The sequence below is a fragment of the Mauremys mutica genome, chromosome 11 (genome assembly GCF_020497125.1).
Source record: "Mauremys mutica isolate MM-2020 ecotype Southern chromosome 11, ASM2049712v1, whole genome shotgun sequence".
Taxonomy (NCBI): Eukaryota; Metazoa; Chordata; order Testudines; family Geoemydidae; genus Mauremys; species Mauremys mutica.
The window spans coordinates 33,556,384-33,579,222 of NC_059082.1; the positions used below are offsets into that span (position 1 = coordinate 33,556,384).

A 22,839-nucleotide genomic window follows, 5' to 3' on the forward strand; every position below is an offset into this window, starting at 1 on the left:
GATTGTGATTAATATCATTTATATAAATATTTTTGGATGTTTTCCACATTTTCAAATATATTGATTTCAATTACAACACAGAATACAAAGTGTACAGTGCTCACTTTATATTTATTTTTTATTATAAATATTTGCACTGTAAGAATAAAAAATAGTATTTTTCAATTCACTTAAAGAGATTGCACTACAGTACTTGTATTATCATGAAAGTTGAACTTACAAATGTAGAGTTCTTTACCAAAAATAACTGCATTAAAAAATAAAACCTTGTAAAACTTTAGAGCAGGGATTGGCAACCTTTGGCATGCGGCTCGCCAGGATAAGCAGCCTGGTGGGCCGGGCTGGTTTGTTTAACTGTTGCATCTGCAGGTTTGGCCGATCGCGGCTCCCACTGGCCGCGGTTCGCCGTTCCAGGCCAATGGGGGTGGCGGGAAGCGGTGGTCAGCACATCCCTTGGATGGCGAGCCATGGTTGCCAATCCCTGCTTTAGAGCCTACAAGTCCACTCAGTTCTACTTCTTTTTAAGCCAGTTGCTCAGACAAACAAATTTTGTTTACATTTGCAGGAGATAATGCTGCCTGCTTCTTGTTTACAATGTCATCTTAAAGCAAGAACAGGCTTTCGCATGCATGGCACAGTTGTAGCCAGCATTGCAAGATATTTACATGCCAAATGCACTAAAGATTCATCTATCCCTTCATGCTTTGGCTACCATTCCAGAGGACATGCTTCCATGCTGATGACTCTTGTTTAAAAAAAAAAAAAGCGTCAATTAAATTTGTGAATGAACTCCTTGGGGGAGAATTGTATGTTTTACCCACATTCTGCCATATATTTCATGTTATAGCAGTCTTGGATGATGACCCAGCACATGTTGTTTGTTTTAAGAACATTTTCACTGCAGATTTGACAAAATGCAAAGACGGCATCAATGTGAGATTTCTAATGGTAGCTACAGCACTCGACCCAAGGTTTAAGAATCTGAAGTACCTTCCAAAATCTGAGAGGGATGTGGTGTGGGGCATGCTTTCAGATGTCTTAAAAGACGAACACTACAGAACCCAAACCACCAAAAAAGAAAATCAACCTTCTGCTGGTGACATGTGAATCAGATGATGAAAATGAACATGCATTGGTCTGCACTGCTTTGGATCGTTATCTAGCAGAACCCATCATCAGCATGGAAGCATGTCCTCTGGAATGGTTGCCAAAGCATGAAGGGGCACGCAAATGTTTAGGATATCTAGCATGTAAATACCTTGCAATGCGGGCTACAAACGTGCCATACGAACGTCTGGTCTCACTTTTAGGTGACGTAAATAATAAGCTGGCAGCATTATCTCCCGTAAATGTAAACAAACCTGTTTCTCTTAGAGGTTGGCTGCACAGGAAGTAGGACTGAGTGGACTTGTAGGTTCTAAAGTGTTACATTGTTTTGTTTTTTAGTGCATTTATGTAACAAAAAAAAATCTACATTTGTAAGTTGTGCCTTAAGAACATAAGAATGGCTGTACTGGGCCACACCAAAGGTCTATCCAGCCCAGTATCCTGTCTACCGACAGTGGCCAATTCCAGGTGCCCCAGAGGGAGTGAACTTAACAGGTAATGATCAAGTGATCTCTTTCCTGCTGTCCATCACCACCCTCTGACAAACAGAGGCTAGGGACACCATTCCTTAATCATCCTGGCTAATAGCCATTAATGGACTTAACCTCCATGAATTTATCCAGTTCTCTTTTAAACCCTGTTATAGTCCTAGTCTTCACAACCTCCTCAGGCAAGGAGTTCCACAAGTTGACTGTGCGCTGTGTGAAGAACTTCCTTCTATTTGTTTTAAACCTGCTGCCAATTAATTTCATTTGGTGGCCCCTATTTCTTATATTATGGGAACAAGTAAATAACTTTTGCTTATTCACTTTCTCCACATCACTCATGATTGTATATACCTCTATCATATCCCCCCTTAGTCTCCTCTTTTCCAAGCTGAAAAGTCCTAGCCTCTTTAATCTCTCCTCATATGGGATCCGTTCCAAACCACTAATCATTTTAGTTGCCCTTCTCTGAACCTTTTCTAATGCCAGTATATCTTTTTTGAGATGAGACCACATCTGTATGCAGTATTCAAGATGTGGGTGTACCATGGATTTATATAAGGGCAATAAGATATTCTCCATCCCCTTTTTAATGATTCCTAACATCCTGTTTGCTTTTTTGACTGCCACAGCACACTGCGAGGACTTCTTCAGAGAACTATCCACGATGATGCCAAGATCTTTTTCCTGATTAGTTGTAGCTAAATTAGCCCCCATCATATTGTATGTATAATTGGGGTTATTTTTCCCAATGTGCATTACTGTACATTTATCCACATTAAATTTCCTTTGCCATTTTGTTGCCCAATTACTTAGTTTTGTAAGATCTTTTTGAAGTTCTTCAGTCTGCTTTGGTCTTAACTACCTTGAGCAATTTAGTATCATCTGCAAACTTTGCCACCTCACTTTTAACCCCTTTCTCCAGATCATTTATGAATAAGTTGAATAGGATTGGTCCTAGGACTGACCCTTGGGGAACACCACTAGTTACCCCTCTCTGTTCTGAAAATTTACCATTTATTCCTACCAGTTCTCAAGCCGTGACAGGATCTCCCCACTTATCCCATAACTTAATTTACGTAAGAGTCTTTGGTGAGGGACCTTGTCAAAGGCTTTCTGGAAATCTAAGTACACTATGTCCACTGGATCCCCCTTGTCTAAATGTTCGTTGACTCTTTCAAAGATGTCTAATAGATTAGTAAGATATGATTTCCCTTTACAGAAACCATGTTGACTTTTGCCCAACAATTTATGTTCTTCTATGACAATTTTATTCTTTACAATTGTTTCAGCTAATTTGCCCAGTACTGATGTTAGACTTACCGGTCTGTAATTGCCGGGATTACCTCTAGAGCCCTTTTTAAATATTGGCGTTAAATTAGCTGTCTTCCAGTCATTGGGTACAGAAGCCAATTTAAAGGACATGTTACAAACCAGAGTTAGTAGTTCCACAATTTCACATTTGAGTTCTTTCAGAACTCTTGGGTGAATGCCATCTGGTCCTGGTGACTTGTTACTGTTAAGTTTATCAATTCATTCCAAAACCTCCTCTAGTGACACTCAATCTGTGACAATTCCTCAGATTTGTCACCTACAAAAACCGGCTCAGGTTTGGGAATCTCCCTAACACCCTTAGCCGTGAAGACTAAGCAAAGAATTCATTTGTTTTCTCCGCAATGACTTTATCGTCTTTAAGTGCTCCTTTTGTATCTCAATTGTCCAGGGGCCCCCGCTGGTTGTTTAGCAGGTTTCCTGCTTCTGATGTATTTAAAAAACATTTTATTACCTTTTGAGTTTTTGGCTAGCTGTTCTTCAAACTCCTTTTTGGCTTTTCTTATTACATTTTTACACTTAAATTGGTTGTGTTTATGCTCCTTTCTATTTACCTCACTAGGATTTGACTTCCACTTTTTAAAAGATGCCTTTTTATCTCCCACTGCTTCTTTTACATGGTGATTAAGCCATGGTGGCTCTTTTTTAGTTCTTTTACTGTGTTTTTTAATTTGGGGTATACATTTAAGTTGGGCCTCTATTATGGTGTCTTTGAGAAGTGTCCATACAGCTTGCAGGGATTTCACTCTAGTTACTGTACCTTTCTAATTTCTGTTTAACTAACCCCCCTCATTTTTGCATAGTTCCCCTTTCTGAAGTTAAATGCCACAGAGTTGGGCTGTTGAGGTGTTCTTCCCACCACAGGAATGTTAAAAGTTATTATATGATGGTCACTATTTCCAAGTGGTCCTGTTATAATTACCTCTTGGACCAGATCCTGCGCTCCACTCAGGACTAAATCAAGAATTGCCTCTCCCCTTGTGGGTTCCCATACCAGCTGCTCCAAGAAGCAGTCATTTAAAGTATCGAGAAATTTTGTCACCTCAGAATGAAATCCAGAGACATGTTCCCAGTCAATATGGGGATAATTGAAATCCCCCACTATTATCGAGTTCTTTATTTTGATAGCCTCGCTAATCTCCCTTAGCATTTCATTGTCACTATCACTGTCCTGTCATGACAGAGATTGCACTACAGTCCTTGTATGAGGTGAATTAAAAAAAACTATTTTATCATTTTTACAGTGCAAATATTTAATAAAAATAATATAAAGTGAGCACTGTACACTTTGTATTCTGTGTTGTAATTGAAATCAATATATTTGAAAATGTAGAAAAACATCAAACATATTTAATAAATTTCAATTGGTATTCTATTGTTTAACAGTGCGATTAAAACTGAAATTAATTTTTTATTGCGATTAATTTTTTTGCGTTAATCACGTGAGTTAACTGCGATTAATCACAGCCCTAGTATTATGATATTGATTCCATGAGTTCAAATTTATTTTCAAGTCCTAATGTTTAAGGATTGATCACACTTGTTTCCTATTGTGAGAGCATATATTTTAAGAAGGGAGAGGTAGGAATTCTGAAATTCACATTTGCTTAGTTCAGTTGGGTGAGGAAGTGAAAGGAAAATAAGGATATAATAATAAACCCCCAAAATACTGCTACAATTATTTCTATAATAAGAGTAGAAACAATACAATCTTGTTATAGTGGAGATAGTTGCATCAGTTTCTTTAATCCATTAATTTTAATTGCTCTCCAAAAATGTACATTATCAGATTTCTTGAATCTCATCTTTTTTCATTTATTTGAAATCTTCTTTAATCTGCCTCTGTCACTTAAACCTACATATCATAAAGAATGATTTCAAGTTCTTTATCAGGCTTCAATTATATTCACTGAGGAGAGTATGTTGTAAAGAAAATAACTTTTAAATTTCTTTTTAGACTCAAAATCCATTATAGTTGATAAAATACTTATGGACTTAAAGTATAGTGTCTGAGTTTACAAAATCTTTGATTAAAGTATTGCTTAAACTGCAAAAAAAAAAATTAAAAAAAATTGAGGGGTTTAATTGTAAAGTATGTAGACACCACAATATGCTTCTAAAATTACCTCAAAAATGTTTCATGGAACAGTAATAGTATAATGTTCCTATAATATTCCACAGTTATTTATAAATTAGACTCTTTAAATGCCAATGACAGCACCAGAACCCTTTTATAAATATCTGTATCTAAAAGAACCTTTTAATAGTTTGCCATTTTGGCAGCTTTTAAGAACGTTAAGGAGGAATTTGTATATGAGTTTGTATTTAATGGGTTAGAGTCATTCTTGCTGCTTCCCTCACCAATCTTATTTTACTGAGTTACCTAGCCACAAAAATCACCCACAAGCACTGAACTTGAGGTTTGTTGACTCAGCCATTAAATGTTGGCCCGGGAAGAGGATTCTAATTGAATGTCATGAACAGATTATGGAAAAACCTCATGGGTATCTGAGTTTGATATGCAGCTTTCAGATTTCCTGTGTTGGAAAAAATACTTTGTGTTCTTAATGAAGAATGGTTATCCAAGTTAACATTTTTTTTTGTTAACTCTAAAGCAGTGGAAATGTAATTCAAGTTCAAGATTTATAGAAGTTTGTTACGTCCAAAATTCAAATGTGTATAATGGACTAGTGTGTTGGTATTACTGCTTCAGACATCAGAGGGTGGTTTTTTTTTTTTTAATTTAAAATATTTTGATCTGAATTTTGCAGCTCTTTTACAAATGCACATTAGAGCAAGTTGCAGACAATGATTATATAATATAGATAATAACCATAATCACATCACCAGCTGGTGGTAGTATGTGTAGCTAGAATGTTTATGTATGTGGCAATGCTCCTATTGCTCAATTTAGGAAAATGTAATTTTCATAATGTATTTCATTGCTTTGATGGAGGAGGAGAAAATAATCTGTTAAGAAAATTGGTCACACTGCATGGTCAATTTATCTGTTCTTGGGAAACCCACTTATTTCACTTGCTTAAGTAACTTTCATCAGGTCTCAAGGTGTAGCAAAATATAAAGCAAGTTTTCTCTCCTAAAACATGTGCTTGGCTACGCTTCAATATAGTAGTGGCAAATTAACTGTAACTCAGTGAGCCGCTGCTCTCATGAATGTAGTTATAATGGGCTGATCTTGCCTGTTGCTGAGCATGCTGCAACTCCAGCTGAGCACTTTGAGGGTAGTAGGTTGGTTAGATCAACTGGCAAGATCAGGCCCTCGGTTTTAGTGTATTTTTTGGGCTGCTAGTAGGGTGACTAGCTGTCTCGATTTCATAGGGACAGTCCAGATTTTGCGGGCTTTTTATTATATAGGCACCTATTCCTCCCCCGCCCCCCGTCCCCATTTTCACACTTGCCCTCTGGTCACCCTAGCTGCTAGTGATGAGACTTTTTAGTGTTTGAGCTGACAAAACATAAGGTAACAGTGTGCATATCTAGTATTGTGGGGAAGGGTGGGTGAATGCAAGCCTTAGCCAGCCATCTCTTCTTTTCCACCCCGGGTAATTTTACATGTAGATACGTTTTGCTTCTGATCAGTACCACTCTGGCTGTATTCTAAAGTTAAACCAGGATTTTTCCAATCTCTTTATTCTGCTGATGTCTTTATAAGAGAGTGCCTCTTCTTAGTAGGCTAGCTCCCTTCTCAATACCCCAAGGCCCTATTATTATTATTGACTTTCAAAATATTTCATTCTGCAGACCACTAGACAGGGCTTTGCAGGGTAAAGTATAAGAAGTACTAAGCTAAACAAAACCACAGAGGCTGTAATATACCCTTGTAGTATAATGGAAATGCTAGTCAACTTACAAGCCTCTATTTTTACTTAGAGAGTGGGGATTTTATGCTAAAATGTGGGCTCCATTTTTCCACTTAAATTGTGAAAGAATTTATTTGCTGCTTCTCCTTTGATTTGTTCTTTCTTGGCCCCTATATTCCCTGCTTTGCTGGAAACTACTTCATCTGCACAACTATTTTCGCTTCCAAGTTTTAACGTTCAGCTATTCAAAGTGAAAGTTAATTAATTTGAAATGGCTTCCTAAACTTTTTTCTCTTCCTTTCCTTCCCTTCCACTTTTTCTTGTCCCTTTTTTATTTCATTTTAGTAACTATTATTTTTTCATTGTGTCAGTTTCTAGTTCCTGTGTTTTCATAATCTTTTTCCTGGCTGACTGGTTACTTAAGTCTTTTTTTTCCTAAATGGGAATGTTCTTACAGTTTTCTCTGAATACTGTCGGGGTGCCTCAGTTTCCCCTGTGCATTTCTTAAGTATCTAGGTGGTGGGATAAGGGTGTGTGATTGTTGTAGAGCCCCAGAGGGCCAGTGTTATGATGTCTGCACAGAGAATGGCCAACACCCTGACTCCTGGCAACTGATGGCTTGGGCCCCTCCCCTGCAAGTGCCAACTGAAAGTGTTGGAGAACAAAGAGATCAGGTGGCTCCTGGCCTGGGACAGAGACAAAGACCAGAAGAGGGGCTGGAGGGGGCTTTCAGTTTGGAGCTGACTGGGGAAATGGAGGGATGCCCAGGACCAGCGTCTGGGCTCCCTACCTGGCAAGATGGACCTGACTGAGAGGTCCTGGTTTCTGTACCTACAAGCTCTATTTTGGACTGTATTCCTGTCGTCTGCTAAACCTTCTGTTTTCCTGGCTGGCTGAGAGTCATGGTGAATCGCAGGAAGTGGGGGGTGCAGGGCCCTGACTCCCCCACACTCCATGAGACAGTTTTGAAAGTGATCTCATCAGTAGCGAGTCAACTTGGTGAGCAGGCAAGATCAGCTCTGCCCTGGCTTGTTTATCTATTATTTAGAAACCAAGACTATTTCACTGAGTACTGAAACAGAAGGCAGAGGTAATTCATGTAAAACTGCTAAGCCGCCGTAGTAATTAAATCGCCTTTGCATGTCCGCACTATAGTCTTTGTGTCAGCGGTGTGTGTCCTCACTTGCATCGATGCAGGCAGCAGTGCACCCTGGGCAGACATCCTACTGTGCAACTCACCACTATCTAGCTCAGGGTGTTTTGGGAAGGGTTTGCAATGCCTCAAGGGGCAAACGAGTCGTACAGGGGTGACTGGGAACATGGTTTCAACGTCCCATGATGCAGTTTTCTCTATCCTGTTATTTTATATACATCCCATAACATTTTATGCTGTTTTTCAAAAGCCGTACAAATCCGTGTCTCCGCCATCTCTGTGAGAAGCATGGATCCTGCACAGCTTTGCACTATTGTGATGGGCATTGTGAACACAATGCACCTAACCCTGCAGTAGCAGAGCCATAGGGGAAGATGACGATTCTGTGCAGGCTGGCTTGGTATGCGCAATGGAAAGAAACAATTCAAGATGGTTGTTGGCAGTTGCAGAGCAACTGCAGATGGTGTAGCAGCAGTCTGGGCCCAAGAAACAAGCACTAACTGATGGGATCGCATAGTTATGCAGGTATTGGATGACGAGCAGTGGCTGCAGAACTTTCGGATGCACGAGGCCACATTTCTGGAACTGTGTGTGGAGCTCGCCCAAGCCCTCTGGTGCAGCGACACCAAAATGAGAGCTGCACTGACAGTGAAGAAGCGAGTGGCCATCGCTGTGTGGAAGCTTGCACTGCCAGATTGCTACTGATCAATTGGGAATCAATTTGGAGTTGGGAAATCCACTGTGGGGGTTGCTGTGATGCATGCGTGCAGGGCCATTAATCACATCCTGCTACGAAGGACTGTGATTCTGGGCAATGTGCAGGACATAGTGGATGGTTTTGCAGCATTGGAGTTCCTGAACTGCAGTGGCGGGGATGGGCGGCACGCATATCCCTATTTTGGCAGCAGGCCATCTTGCCACAGAGTACATCAATAGAAAGGGCTACTTTTCTATGGTATTGCAAGTGCTGGTGGATCATTGGGTGCATTTTACCACCATCAATGTGGGATGGTAAGGGAAGGTGGATTACACACGCATCTTTAAGAACACAGGTCTATTCAGAAAGCTGCAAGCAGGGACTTCGTTCCAAACCAAAGGATTACCATTGGGGATGTTGAAATGTACTTTTGGATGCTTGAAAGGCCGCTGGCACTGTCTACTCAGCGAAAAAAGTATCCCAATGGTTATAGCTGCCTGTTGTGTGCTTCATAATATCTGTGAGGCAAAGTGGGAGAAGTTTCCAGTGGAGTAGAGGTGGAATGGCTGTCTGCTGATTTTTGAGCAGCCAGGTACCAGGGCTATAAGAAGAGCTCAATGGGGAGCTTTGCGGCTAAGGGAAGATTTGAAAGACCTAAGACGAGTGCCCAGGCTCCTTTTTTAACCTTTCATAAACTGAAATAAATATTGTTGGGGGAGAGGATAAATGTAATTGGGGGTATTCTGTTTGTCCCAGGGACTGTTTAACGCTAGACAATATTCAGGGCCCCTTGTTGAAATTATCCTTGGAAGCTAAACTATAAAGCATAGTGATAGCTCTCAAACTATAAAACACTGCCACCCTGTGGCTTATTTCATGATATTTATGATCTAATTCAATAGCACTGAAGTAAACTGCAAAACCTCTGAGAGGTATTATCGCCATTGTAGATAGGGAAAGTTAGAGTAGTTAAGTGCCATAATAAGTCTGTGGCAAAGCTGAAATCAGTTCTTAGTTCATTTTTTAGATAGTTACCCTACATCTCTCATATATTATGTAAAATAATCCAATTAAATATTTGAGTTATTTATGTTATTGAGACACAATTCAACAGTGGCTCTTTTTCCATTGTTGCTGATAGATCATCCCAGTTTGCAGTTCAGTGGTGATTTCCAAAGTCGTCATCTTGTGACAGCTTTTGCAAGATCATTGCATGTCTTAAGAAATGGTTCTGGAATACCTCCTGTTTACAGATGGCCTACAGTGGAATGAACAAAGTCCCAGTACCTTGATAAGGTGGCACTAGGAGAAACAGGATGAAATGAAGAAAGGAGAAACTTGGGCTGAATGGTAAACATTCAGACAGTTACACTAATAAGTAGACAAACCAATTTATTCATGTCTGAATATCAGTGACATCATAGCAGAATTACCTTAAGCTTGGGTAGTCAATTATTTTTTGTCAAGGTCCAAATTTCTTGATCAAGGTATAGTCAAGGTCCAGGCTCCAGAGAAAATAACAATAATAATGATGGTAAGTAAATAAAAAGATTTCAGGATCTATTCAAAAGTGGCTGGCAGTTAGGGTTGCCAATTTTGGTTGGATGTATTCCTGGAGATTTCATCACATGACAATCTTTAATTAAAGATTAATCTTTAATTCCTGGAGACTCCAGGCCAATCCTGGAGGACTGGCAACCCTACTGGCGATCCACCTATTGACTACCCCTGCCTTAAGCCTTCATGATCCAGCACTAATTTTGAGCACTCAGTAGCTGACCTTTCCGTGATCAGCCACAAACCATCCATCATTTCCTCACTGGTTGTCCTGTGCTATGATGACCCTCCACCATTCCTCCCTTAATTTTTTCTCAAGGTTATTTCCATCTCTGTGCTTAATGAGACCAAAGTGCATAAGATTGCATGTTAATTTCCAACATCAGGGTCTACTTCTAACATCGGCATTCATCTTTTTTCCCATCCAGGAGATATACAAAAGTCTTTCCCAGCACCACATTTTAAAAGCGTTTATTTTCTTCCTATCAGCAACATTAACTTTCCATGATTCACATCTATACATCGCTGTGGAATAAATTAAGTTTTTCGCTAGTCATACCTTTGTACATTTCAAGATGCCACAATTTTTCCATACTTTCTTAAGAGAGGCCATAGCTGAGCAAATGATCCCTTGTTGTCTTCTGATTTCTTTGGAACAGCCTCGTTGGTTGGTGTCATGAACATACAGCTGAGGGTAGCATAAAATCCCTCCTTTACCTGTAAAGGGTTAAGAAGCTCAAATAACCTGGTTGGCACCTGACCAAAAGGACCAATAAGGGGAGAAGATAATTTCAAATCTGTGAGGGAAGGTTTTTGCTTTGTGCTCTGTGTGGTGTTCTCAATGTGGCTATGGGTACACTTGCACTTCAAAGCGCTACCGCAGCAGCGCTTTGAAGCACTAAGTGTAGTCAAAGCGCCAGCACTGGGAGAGAGCTCTCCCAGCGCAGTCTGTACTCCACCTCCTTGTGGGGAATAACGTACAGCGCTGGGAGCCGCGCTCCCAGCGCTGGGGCTTTGACCACACTGGCGCTTTGCAGCGCCGCAATTTGCAGCGCTGGAGAGGGTGTGTTTTCACACCCTGCTGCAGCGCTGCAAATTTGCAAGTGTAGCCATGGCCTGAGACAAAGAGAGAGACCAAGCAAGTAATCCAGCTCCTACTGAAATGATGCATCTAATATTATAGAAATAGCAAGGAAATGCATTAGATTATCTTTTGTTTTAGGTTGTGAATTTTCCCTATGCTAAGAGGGAGGTTTATTCCTGTTTTTTGTAACTTTAAAGTTTTGCCTAGAGGGGAATCCTCTGTGTTTTAAATCTTATCACCCTGTAAAATTACCTTCCATCCTGATTTTACAGAGGTGCTTCTTTTACTTTTTTCTTTATAATAAAGTTCTGTTTTTAAGAATCTGATTGGGTTTTTAGTATCCTAAAAACCCAGGGGTCTGGTCTGTGCTCACCTTGGTTACCTATTTGGTTGGTATATTATTCTCAAGCCTCCTCTGGAAAGGGGGTGAAGGGGCTTGGGGGGCTGTTTTGGGGAAACAGGAAAAGTAGTCATTTTCCTGAATCTGTGTCTAACTCACTTGTTGGTGGCAGCGATACCATTCCAGAGCAAGGAATTTGTGCCTTAGGGAAGTTTTTAACCTAAGCTGGTGAAATATAAGCTTGGAGGTCTTTCATGCAGGTCCCCACATCTGTACCCCAGAGTTCAGAGTGGGGAGGGAACCCTGACAGTTGGATATATATGATCTCAGTTAATTAAATTAATCTACTGCCACTATAGTTTTCTGTTAATCAAGATGTCTGCTTGCATCCTTTTTTTCGTCATGTCAATGTACATAATTTTGTTGCATTCAGGAATAGTCCGTATTCCTTACTAATTCTTTTTACATTTATTGCATTGCATTGGTGATTGTAGCAAAGAGTATCATACCATCAGCATATCTGAGGTTGGTTAAGAGGTGTCTTTTGTAATTTTAATTTTGTGTTTGAGGCTAGCAGCTGATCATCTGACCCACAGACCACACTCAGTGTTGCTGTATCATTAACCAGCTGATTTAATTCTTTGTGTTATCAGATGATCTCCATGTGTACAAACATCTAGGATGCTGGATGAAGATAGTTTTTTGTAATGACCAGATGATTAGAGCAGTGGTTCTCAACCAGGGGTACATGTACCCCTGGGGCACTCAGAGGTCTTCCAGAGGGTACATCAGTTCGTCTAGATATTTGCCTAGTTTTACAACAGGCTACATAAAAAGCACTAGCGAAGTCAGTACAAACTAAAATCATTGGTTTATACTGCTCAGTACACTACACCTCTACCCCGATATAACATGAATTCGGATATAACGCGGTAAAGCAGTGCTCCGGGGGGGCGGGGCTGTGCACTCTGGCGGATCAAAGCAAATTTGATATAACGCGGTTTCACCTATAACGCGGTAAGATTTTTTTTGGCTCCCGAGGACAGCGTTATATCAGGGTAGAGGTGTATATGCTGAAATGTAAGTACAATATTTGTATTCCAATGTATTTATTTTATAATTATATGGTAAAAATGAGAAAGTAAGCAATTTTTCAGTAATAGTGCTATGACACTTCTGTATTTTTATGTCAGTTTGTACGTTTTTAAGTGAGGTGTAACTTGGGTGTGCACAAGACAAATCAGACTCCTCAAAGGGGTACAGTTGTTTGGACAGGTTGTGAACCACTGGATTAGAGCAGCAGAATTCAGCTAAATGTCTTCCTTTCTCACTCTGTGAACCCAGACCATTGTTTTCCATTACTTCTTTGAGAGCCTACAGCTCCATTGCTCACATTCAAGTCGCTAGTTTCAAGGGTGATATCTTTATTTGATGTTTTAGTGAGTGTTGAGTCCTTTATGGAATTCATTAATCACATTGTCATCAACTTGTGTAGGGGTGTAAACCGGTTTGATGGAAAGACTGACTGGCTTTGCTCAAAGACAAATTTTAATGATTCTTTCACTGAGTGGATTATATCCAAGCACACATTTGGATGAGATTAATGTGACCCCATTTTCTCTCGTTTTCTTGGATCCTGAGTAGTCCACTGCATATCCATCCATCGTCATTAAATGATCCTTACCCTTCCAACATAGCTTTGAGATTCCACATATTCCATCTTGCATCATTCCAATTCTTTCATCACAATGGAGAGGTTCCCTTCATACATACTCTCACATTCTGTGTTCCTACTCTGATTCATTTATGAAAGTTCAGGTCATTCATTTTATTTGGTGCAGACATCAGGCACAGTATTTCCCAGAGAACTTGGTGCAGCACCATCACAAGTACAGCCTGTACTCTTAGTGGCCGGAGTCTCCTCCCCAGTATTATTTGTTGTGCCTTCTGGCCTGGGGGGGGGTGTCTCACCTGTCCAGCGTTACATGTGGATCGCTTTGGCTTTGTTCTGCAGTAATACTTCTTGTCGGAGAAAGTACAGAAGGTTTCCTGTTGCTTTCCTCTGGTTTGTGGCTGCTGTTGGTTAAACCACTTAAGGCAACTACATTAGGCTGTAGAATAGTCTCCCAAAGTAACTGGTGGGAACCCTATCACCTGAAACACTTAAAGCTAGGCAAAATGGTAGTGAACATGGTCTGAGGAGCAGTCCTGCACTGGCCAGGGAGATGCACTGGATAACCTAATGATTCTCTCGCATCCCTTATTTCTCTGAGGGAAGTCTACACTACAAGCATTATAGTAGCACAGCGGCAGCACTGCCACTGTTCCATTCTAGAGCTGTAGTGTAGACACTTGGTACAGCAGTCAAAGGGTGTTTTCCGTCGCTGTAGTAAATCCACCCCCTCAAGAGGTGGTAGCTTGGTCAGTGGAAGAATTCTTCTATCAACCTTACAGTGTCTTCACTGGGGCATAGGTCAATTTAACTACGTCTCTTAGGGGTGTGAATTTTTTACATCCTTGATAGACGTAGCTCCTAAGTTTTAGGTGTAGGTCACCTAATTCTTTGATCTTAGCAGTATGCTCTGAATAGCCCTATAATGGGACTGAAAAACAGCAGCAGATTGAACAACTAATAACTACTTTTTTTTGGTCTCTGCCTCCTGAATTTGTGTCACAGTGCCCTTTCCCATTGTTCTTTAGTTTTGCAATACATCATCTTTTTATATGTAATTTTTTTCCTTCTGCTGTAAAAGTAACTTGTCAGAGCCGTATCATACAGCTTAAAGTATGTACGTGATCCCCTCTGCTGGTTCTGTGGTAGTATTAACATGACAAGAATTGTATGTGGTGGTGTAGCTGTATCAGTTCCAGGTAAAAAGATATTACCTCACCCACCTTGTCTATCTCAAGAATTGAGCATTATATCAGCCAGAGCTGGCCCAATACTATGGGGAGGAACCTCAAGGACCTTAAAAAGAGAATAAACCAGATTGGAGTGTTCAGATAGGAGGCGGGGCCCGCTTTTCAAACCATTCAACAACTGATCAGTGGGGACAATCAGTACAACTTGCTAAAAATTAGGAGTTCCGTTCAATCCATTTGCACAAAACCTGTAAAACTCACTGTGGATGCTTGTATTGCCGGATGTGGCCACTGGACATTTTGGTCTGTGCATTCTCACGGGTGAGTTCAGACTCTAGTCTAAGTCCTTGGGGTCTGAATGTGAAGGGGGTCACATTCAGATCTGCTCCCACGTGCTCTTTTTGGGGGATGTTTTGTCACATTGTATGAGGTTGTCTGGTCTGTGGTCTTCAGGCAGGAAAATCTTGTGACATCCTCAAAAACAGCCTTTCTCTGCTCTGTTTTGCTTTTCCCAGCATGCTAGAAAATGATTGCTTGTCTGGTAGGTTAATTTCCTTCTCTGTTGCAACTTGTATGGATAAGAGGTCATGTAAGGAAAAACAGCTAAACTGTTGCCCCAAATTTGGGGTGTGTACCCCAGATTTTGATCAAGCTAATTTGCAACCTTATTGTATGCATTCAGCCACCGTGAATTAATAAAATAGAACACCACATAGTTGAGGATTAATTTGAACAAGTAGGGCTTCTGGAGGCAAGGTCAGAACTAACTGCGGGCTTGCAGTGTCTGCTAATCAGAACGGGAGGAGGGGAGAAAAGAGTCAACAAATTGAGACAAAGAAAATAAGTGGATGGCTATCCTGAGTTTGGGCACCTTTCATATAGAAGCTTATATGACTAAGATTGTTAGCAATGTTTGTGGATGAGTAGTTTATTGAAGTCAGGAGAGGTGATGACCCAGTAGGGGTCACTATGGGCTGTGTGTTTTGTAAAAGTTAGTTATAAAAAGACTAGATAATAGTGTACTTTGGAGCAGTCCTCTGAAGCTATCCTGAGACACTTTCCTGATACCATACTCCTTGGCGGAGAAGCAACCAGCCATTTCAGATCTCTAGTTAATTACTCAATACCATCTCAGATTGTAGGTAATTATTTGGGATGTTCTAAACCTATTGCTTATGTTTGTGTGTGCTTTAATCTAATAAATTATAGCTTTAGATAAGAGCATGCTTACTTGTATTAGTCTTTCATCAGCCAGAAGCACTGTGTTCCCATTCATTTATTTCTGACACCGCCTGGAGTGAAACAGTTAAGTTACCACTGCTTTGGGTTCTGAAAACCCTGGGTAACAGAGTAACATTTACTCACAGGGCTATTTCCAGATTCCCTTGTTGCTTCTATATCTTGGCTTTTACCGTAGGCTTTAAGTTCTGTTTAAAGTTCTAGGTTTAACTTTTTATTATTTATTTGTATTACAATAGGACTTAGAGGTTAACAGTGAACAGTTTGTGCTAGGCACTCACTGCACATACCTAGAGAGATGGTTCCTGTCTTAATGAGCTTACAACCTAAATAGACAAGACTGAAAAAGCATTAGGGAAAGGGATATAAAGTACAAACGAACAGGGATGGTTTGCAAACATCTTATTAGTTCCATGATTTTTGAGGGAGAGGGCAGTTAAGGGATTGGGTTTCTTTAAATGTTTTGTTGGGGATTCGTTAGGCGATCAGTTAAATGGAAATGCAAAGGAAGGGAGGGGAAAATTGCTGGGAAGGATAAAAGGAACATGGAAGGCAGGTGGAGGGAGTCAGGTCTAGAAATTGTGAGGGAGGCATGGGTGCGGAGGGTTGTAGCAAACAATCAGTTGGCTCAGGGAAGAGAATGTCCAGAGTAAAAACTGCTGCAAGGACTCTGATGGTCTTTCTCTCTGGCTGAATACCTGCTGCAACTGGCTAATTCTTTGGCTGGTGCTGTTCAGGAGTTTCTTTTAATCTATAACTTTATAACTCTCTGCGATCGGGTGTATCAGGCATTTGCTGCCTACTGCCAGAGACCTCACTGCCTTGGTACAACCTGCCCTAGGAAAAGAAGGGCAATGAGTTGGGACCTCCAGTTGTTTAGAAAGGCCTCCACCAGTCAGCTGCTGGCGGAACCAGCAAGTTGTTTTCCTCTCCGCAGTTGGAAGGCTGGGAGCAGGCAAAGGCCGATCAGGGATCAGCAGGCCAGATGATAAGGACTGGCTGCTATCAGATGGCAGTTCTGGTGAAGCAGAAGAAAGGATCTTCACTCTGCCTTAGCACACAAAGCTAGGCTTTGTCAGGGGCTAATTCTGACCACTCTTCTCTTTTAGGTCAGTGAGAGCCTTTTGATTTATTTTGTGGCATGTGAGCCTCAGACAGGTCATTGTGAGTCCAATATTAATTGGACTTTGAATTAGGCATGCTCACTTCACAGGACACCCCCAGCTTCAGGCAGCTCCATGACACACTTCTATCAGTATTGCTAAGCCGAGGCATGGTACATTTAGGCCTGGTCTACACTGGGGGCGGGGGGATCAATCTAAGTTATGCGACTTCAGCTACGTGAATAACATAGCTGAAGTCGACGTACTTAGATCTACTTACCGTGGTGTCTTCACTGCAGTAAGTTGACAGCTGATGCTCTCCCGTCGACTCTGCCTATGCCTCTCACCCTGATGGAGTACCGGAGTCAATGGGAGAGTGCTCGGCAGTCGATTTATTTTGTCTAGACTAGACACGATAAATCGACCCCCGCTGGATCGATCGCTGCCCATCAATCCAGTGGGTAATGTAGACAAGCCCTTGGTCAGAAAAAAGGAGCCAGCCATATTTGGTGTGACTTGCTTTTGTGGATTGCAGACTCTGAAGGTGATTAGAACTTAGGTTTTAGTAATTTTAAATGCATCCCTAAAGTGAGTTTGCAGTGTATGGAGCACACTGATGTTGAACAAAGTTTAGTACTCACTGTCCTTTTGTCTGTTATGAAACACATGCTCTTGGGGACAAATAGCAGCCACTGGGTAAGACTATCAGAGCAAGAGTCCTGAGATCCATTTTTAGCAGAATTTACTCTCACTGTGCATTTACTGCCTTTATGCACACAAATATGTATTTAGCCATCTATTGGCCATTGAACTCTACAAGCCACATACTTTATCCTTCCCCTAACCAATCTCCTACATTGCCCTACAGAATCTTACTGCAGGACTTCTCTGTTGTTTTCTGTCTGGGCTGCAGAACAATGTCCTGCTGCCTTTAAGGTTTTCTGGGCTTGTGGAAGGTGAGCAAGTTTTGGTGTGTTTTTGTATCCTGAATTCTCAAGCTGTTTTTAATCTCTGATAGCTGTAAACTCCATGGCATCAGAAATCCAGAGTGTTGAATTGGTCCCTAGTACATAACAATTACAACTCCCAGTATTAAAATGGCACTGAATTGCACAGTGTCTTGAGAGTGCGCTGTCTCATCACTGTTTTGCTTTTATTATAACATAGAAAATTAAAAGATTATTATTTCCATTTTATTTATGGGTGACAACTAAAACTTTCTTGTTTAATTCTAGGTGTTATGTTTGCAACAAAAAAGGACGGCTCGTAAATGCACCCTATGTGGACAACTCCTACAAGTGGGCTGGTGGTGGCTTTCTTTCATCAGCGGGTGACCTCCTGAAATTTGGAAATGCCTTGCTGTACAGTTATCAAGTTGGACAGTTTAAAAACAGTGCCAACAAACTTCTTCCTGGCTACCTCAAACCAGACATTATTACAATGATGTGGACCCCAGTGCCAAACACTGAGGCATCATGGGATAAGGATGGTAAATATGCAATGGGTTGGGTTGTTGTGGAGAAACAGCAAGAATATGGTTTTTGCAGACAGCAGCGACACTACGTCTCCCATACTGGTGGAGCAGTTGGTGCAAGCAGTGTCTTGCTTATTCTTCCTGAAGAGTTGGACTCTGAGGTTATAAACAGTGGGTTAGTGACACCTCCCAGAGGAGTAGTTGTTAACATTATTTGTAATATGCAGTCAGTTTCCCTCAACAGCACTGCCTTAAAGATTGCAAAAGAATTTGATAAAGACAAATTGGCATGATACTTTGATTAAAATATAGCGTAGGTCTGAATAACTGTACTGTTGTATTGAAATAGGAACAAAGTTTTAAAAAAAACAAAACATAAGGGTACATGTGAGCTCCAAGATTGCTAGGAATACACATTTTTCTGAGAGAATGTATCAGATTGTAAAGAAATTAACCTCTTTGACTTTTGTTAGTGGTGCTACATTTTAGTGCATTTAGAAGTCTTCGCTCAGGGAAGTAGCTATATAGTTGCTAACTTATGGAAAACGGGGGAAAAGGCGTTCCAAGAGAAGTTATTTTGCAAATCACCAATGTTGTAGCAATGTTTTTTTCATATCAAGCCAAGGTACTGACCAGTCAAGATCAATAAATATTATTGTTGGCCTTTACCGGAAAGAGGGTGATGTTTACTCTTGTCTTCTAGACATTTTTGTATTAGCAAATAGTTTCCTTAAATGTAGTAAAAGTAAGGAAAACTTGTATAGAATCAAATAATAAGAAAATGCAAGACTTGACTTCGTTTATTGCCATGTTACATTTTTCACGTTCATGCTGGCCAAAGTTGTGTTCACCAGTATTTTTGAACAGTCACTTTAAAAATAGAGATTTCACTTTTTAAAAAACATTGAATACAAAGTTTTGTACTTCTGTCCAAAAACAAACCCCACTGAAATTAAACTGAAGTTGCTCCCAGGCTGAGGATGCACACTAGATTTAATCAGAAGCATGTTTTTAGCAGAGTTGTAACTCTCAAATTCCTGTTCAAAATTAGAAAAGGATGAAACAGCATGGTGCGTTAAGCTGATTTTTCATCTTTTAGAGGACTGCTTTTCTATTCTAACTGGGAACAAAACAAATGAGTGAAGCCAGCCTGCTGGCCCAGTGGTATTCCTTTACTCTTTTGTGTTGGATCAGAATTAAAATATTCTATATAATGAGCAAAATCAAGAGAGATTACTCTTGAAATCAATATCAAAATTCCCATTGACTTCAAGAGGAGAAAGATCACACCCAGAGTATCTCTCACTTCCCAATTCAGAAGCTGTGCTGTGCAGACAACTCTGTTCAATGGTAATCCCCTCTGGATGAGCAAGAAGTGATGCTGAGAGCTTTCCAAAGGAAATCTCATCTCTTTGCTGTAGAGGCACAAAGAATATTGAATCAGGGATCCAGCACCTAAGGGTGCTCCATAATGGCTGTGGAGGGTCTCTTCTCTTTTCCTCTTTCCATAGGGACACTAAAGAAAATTAGCTAAATGATCTCTGCTTAGTATTTAGTCATCCTTCACTTACAAATAATCTACAGTCTTTCAGAGTCCTCTTTAATCTAGTTTTGATCTGAATATCTTCAGTATGGGCAATTATGTTCTTTTTGGCAGGTTATTATATTGTTTAATTAAAACAGTTACAAAAGGCTTCCTACTACTTTATTTTTCTTAATTTTAAATAATTTTGGTTATACTTCTTAACAGAAAAACTTGTCTAAAATTCCCACAAAACCTTGTAGACAAGGACATATTTTATGTATCTCCTTATCACCTTTTTTTGTTTTTACATTATCATTATTTTTAATCCATTTTTTTTTACTGTAGATGTGTCAAGTTCTTAGTTTCCCCTACAAATTTAACATATTTAGCCCAGATTGAGTTTCTTGGAGTGCAAGAACTGCTTAAATCTATTAACTTTGTTCCTTTCATGTGCATCTTTTGGTTAAACTTGTCACCAGCAAAACAATTTTTGATACTGGCTTTGTTAGAGTGACCATGTCTTCCTTGTTCAGTGACAAGGCCGTTGTGTGCCCTCTATTAAAAAAAATAATAATAATAATCAGGAATTTTATAAGAACTGAAATGTTTTATCATTTAATATATACACTTACTGAAGTTTGAGCAAATGGAAAGGTGGCACAACATGCATATAATTTAAATATGCATGACTGTATGGGTAATGCAGAGTTGAGGCATCACCCATGTTCCTTTTGTTCTAATGTAATATTTATTTAGAGATGGCCAAGTGTTCACAGGTTCAAAAGCAATCTGCAGAATATGATCATGATGAAGACTTGCTATAATAGTAGATCTTCTGTATTCTCATTTTTTGAGTTGTGATTACAATGCAACAATCTGGATTTTAGGTGTACTGAATGGAAAATGAAACTACATTAATTCATAGTTCAAGTTGTGGGTTATTTTTGTAACATTTACAGTATGGTCTTAATTCATTTATTTTAGCAAATGTTTTGCTTAATTTGAATGGATTTTGATAAAGCTGTACCTGTAATCCAGAATACTGTTTTAGTATTAATAGTGAATTAAAGGAATTTAAGTACACTTTTTTTTCTTCCTGTATATTGTGCACAGAGCTTCAGGTTGGTGTACCCAAAAAAAAGCACTGAACTCCCCCCCACATGTAGTTAGCTACTCACAATGCTACTGCTGCTGTTGATATTGCAGAGCTTGGCTAGCATTCTTTTAGCCCCTGTGCTTGCATACTTCACTGGTGATGTATTTCTTCATGAGGTTGCAATACAGGAAGAACGTTGGATATATACATCTTTCTCCAGATTATATCTGGTTTTGCAGGAGCATGCCCTCACCCTTAGTCAAAACCTTAAACACAAAAGTTGCTCCAAAATGAATCTCTTAACACTGATGCAGGTGCCACAGCACTGCTTAGCAATTCTGTTTCTCTGCCTGAAGGGTCAGGATACTACAGGCAGTAGCTGAGAGAATATTGATTGGCTTGCCTGTCCCTAACCTTACCACCACTCTTAACATTAATTTCACAGAGATTTGACTTCTACCATATGGAGAAATACCATGTCAGTGCTGCTTTCACATTTCTCCTATGTTATAGTTTGAGATATGACATACCAAGAAATGTATTTTATTATAGATCTGTGATATTTAGCAGAATTGTCAGTGGTTTACACAGATTCTTAATTAAATGTAAATGCCTGTCTAGTGTTTTCATGATTATAGTTAGTTATTTTATGCCTTAAACAATAAAAACTCATTTTATTAAACTATTTGTTTTGAGGTAAGCGAGTTTGCTTCTTGGCTGACCAAAACTGTATTTTTATATCAGTATTAGGTCTATTCAACAATTTTTTTTATTTACCAAATGTTGGAAAAAAAATGCTCATGGAAGCTGAGGATTAAGGTAAGGTAATAATTGGAGATATACCAATCTCCTAGAACTGGAAGGGACCTTGAAAGGTCATCTAGTCCAGCCCCCTGCCTTCACTAGCAGGACCAATTTTTGCCCCAGATCCCTAAGTGGCCTCCTCAAGGATTGAACTCACAACCCTGGGTTTAGCAGGCCAATGCTCAAACCACTGAGCTATTCCTCCCCCCTCTAACGTTACCTCTAACGTAGCCAGGAGCTACTTTGACATTTCTGTATTGTCGAAATCAGTTAATGTAATTTTTAACCTAAATCTTAACACTGATGGAAAAATATATCCAGTAGGAACGCTCTTACATAGTCTTAGAGTATCTAGTGACTTGATAAATGTTGCGCAATAGCATAAATCTGTACTGTTTCATAAACAGAACATGAGTTGTTTGCCCTGGATGGCTTAGTTCCTGCAGGGTTCATGAACAGATAGTGTATGAGCTATTAAATGCAGAAACACTAAAAGGTAAAACTTTTACTCTAACATGCCGTTGCTTTATTTTTTTCGTTGTCATATAAATACTCCGAAATAGTGATCTTTGTTTAATGGTTCTTAAAAGTAAGGGTTTTTTTGGTTGTGGGGAGGAGGTTTAGGAAAAACAAACTCACTAAACATTGCACTGGATCAGATAAAGATCTAATATAACATGTAAAAACCCAAGCATATTGCTAAGACCACCTGTAGTGAGAAGGCCTGGCTCCCAGCTGCACCTGAGGGGGCAGAGCCAGCACAGCTGCCAAAGTGGGCGGAGTCACTGCCACCTGTTCCCGCCCCCTGGAAGTCAAGGGGCGGGACAGGAAGTATAAAGTCCCGGTCCCAACGCTCAGTTGGGGCCTGGCCGCTGGAGAGGACAGACGCTGGTGCCCGAGCTCCTGCTGAACCAAGCCTGCCCCGAGCCCGGTACCCTGAGGAGGAGTCGAGCCCTCCCGTGCACCCGTATCCTGAGGAGCCGATGCTGGTGGACCCCCCTGCCGAAGCCACGACAACACAGGTACCAGTGGAGGGGGAGATTGGAAGTGGCCCGGGGATAGCCGACCCGTCTGGCTGTAGCAGACACTGAGCCTATGTCAGTGTGTTGCGGCCAGGATCCCCACTGACTGCAGCGGATCCACGCCGCTGCTAGGGCCCC

At 40.4% G+C, this 22,839-nt stretch overlaps 1 protein-coding gene across 1 annotated transcript in view; it reads left to right on the forward strand.

The window, feature by feature from the left end:
* The window catches only part of LACTB (lactamase beta), a 36,129-nt gene extending 14,569 nt beyond the window's left edge, over positions 1 to 21,560 (forward strand). Inside the window, exon 6 of the mRNA XM_044980566.1 lies at positions 18,016 to 21,560. Coding sequence (XP_044836501.1) covers positions 18,016 to 18,547 — 532 coding nt within the window. The 3' untranslated portion in view covers positions 18,548 to 21,560. The remainder of the gene's footprint in view (positions 1 to 18,015) is intronic.
* The last annotated feature ends 1,279 nt before the right edge of the window (positions 21,561 to 22,839 follow it).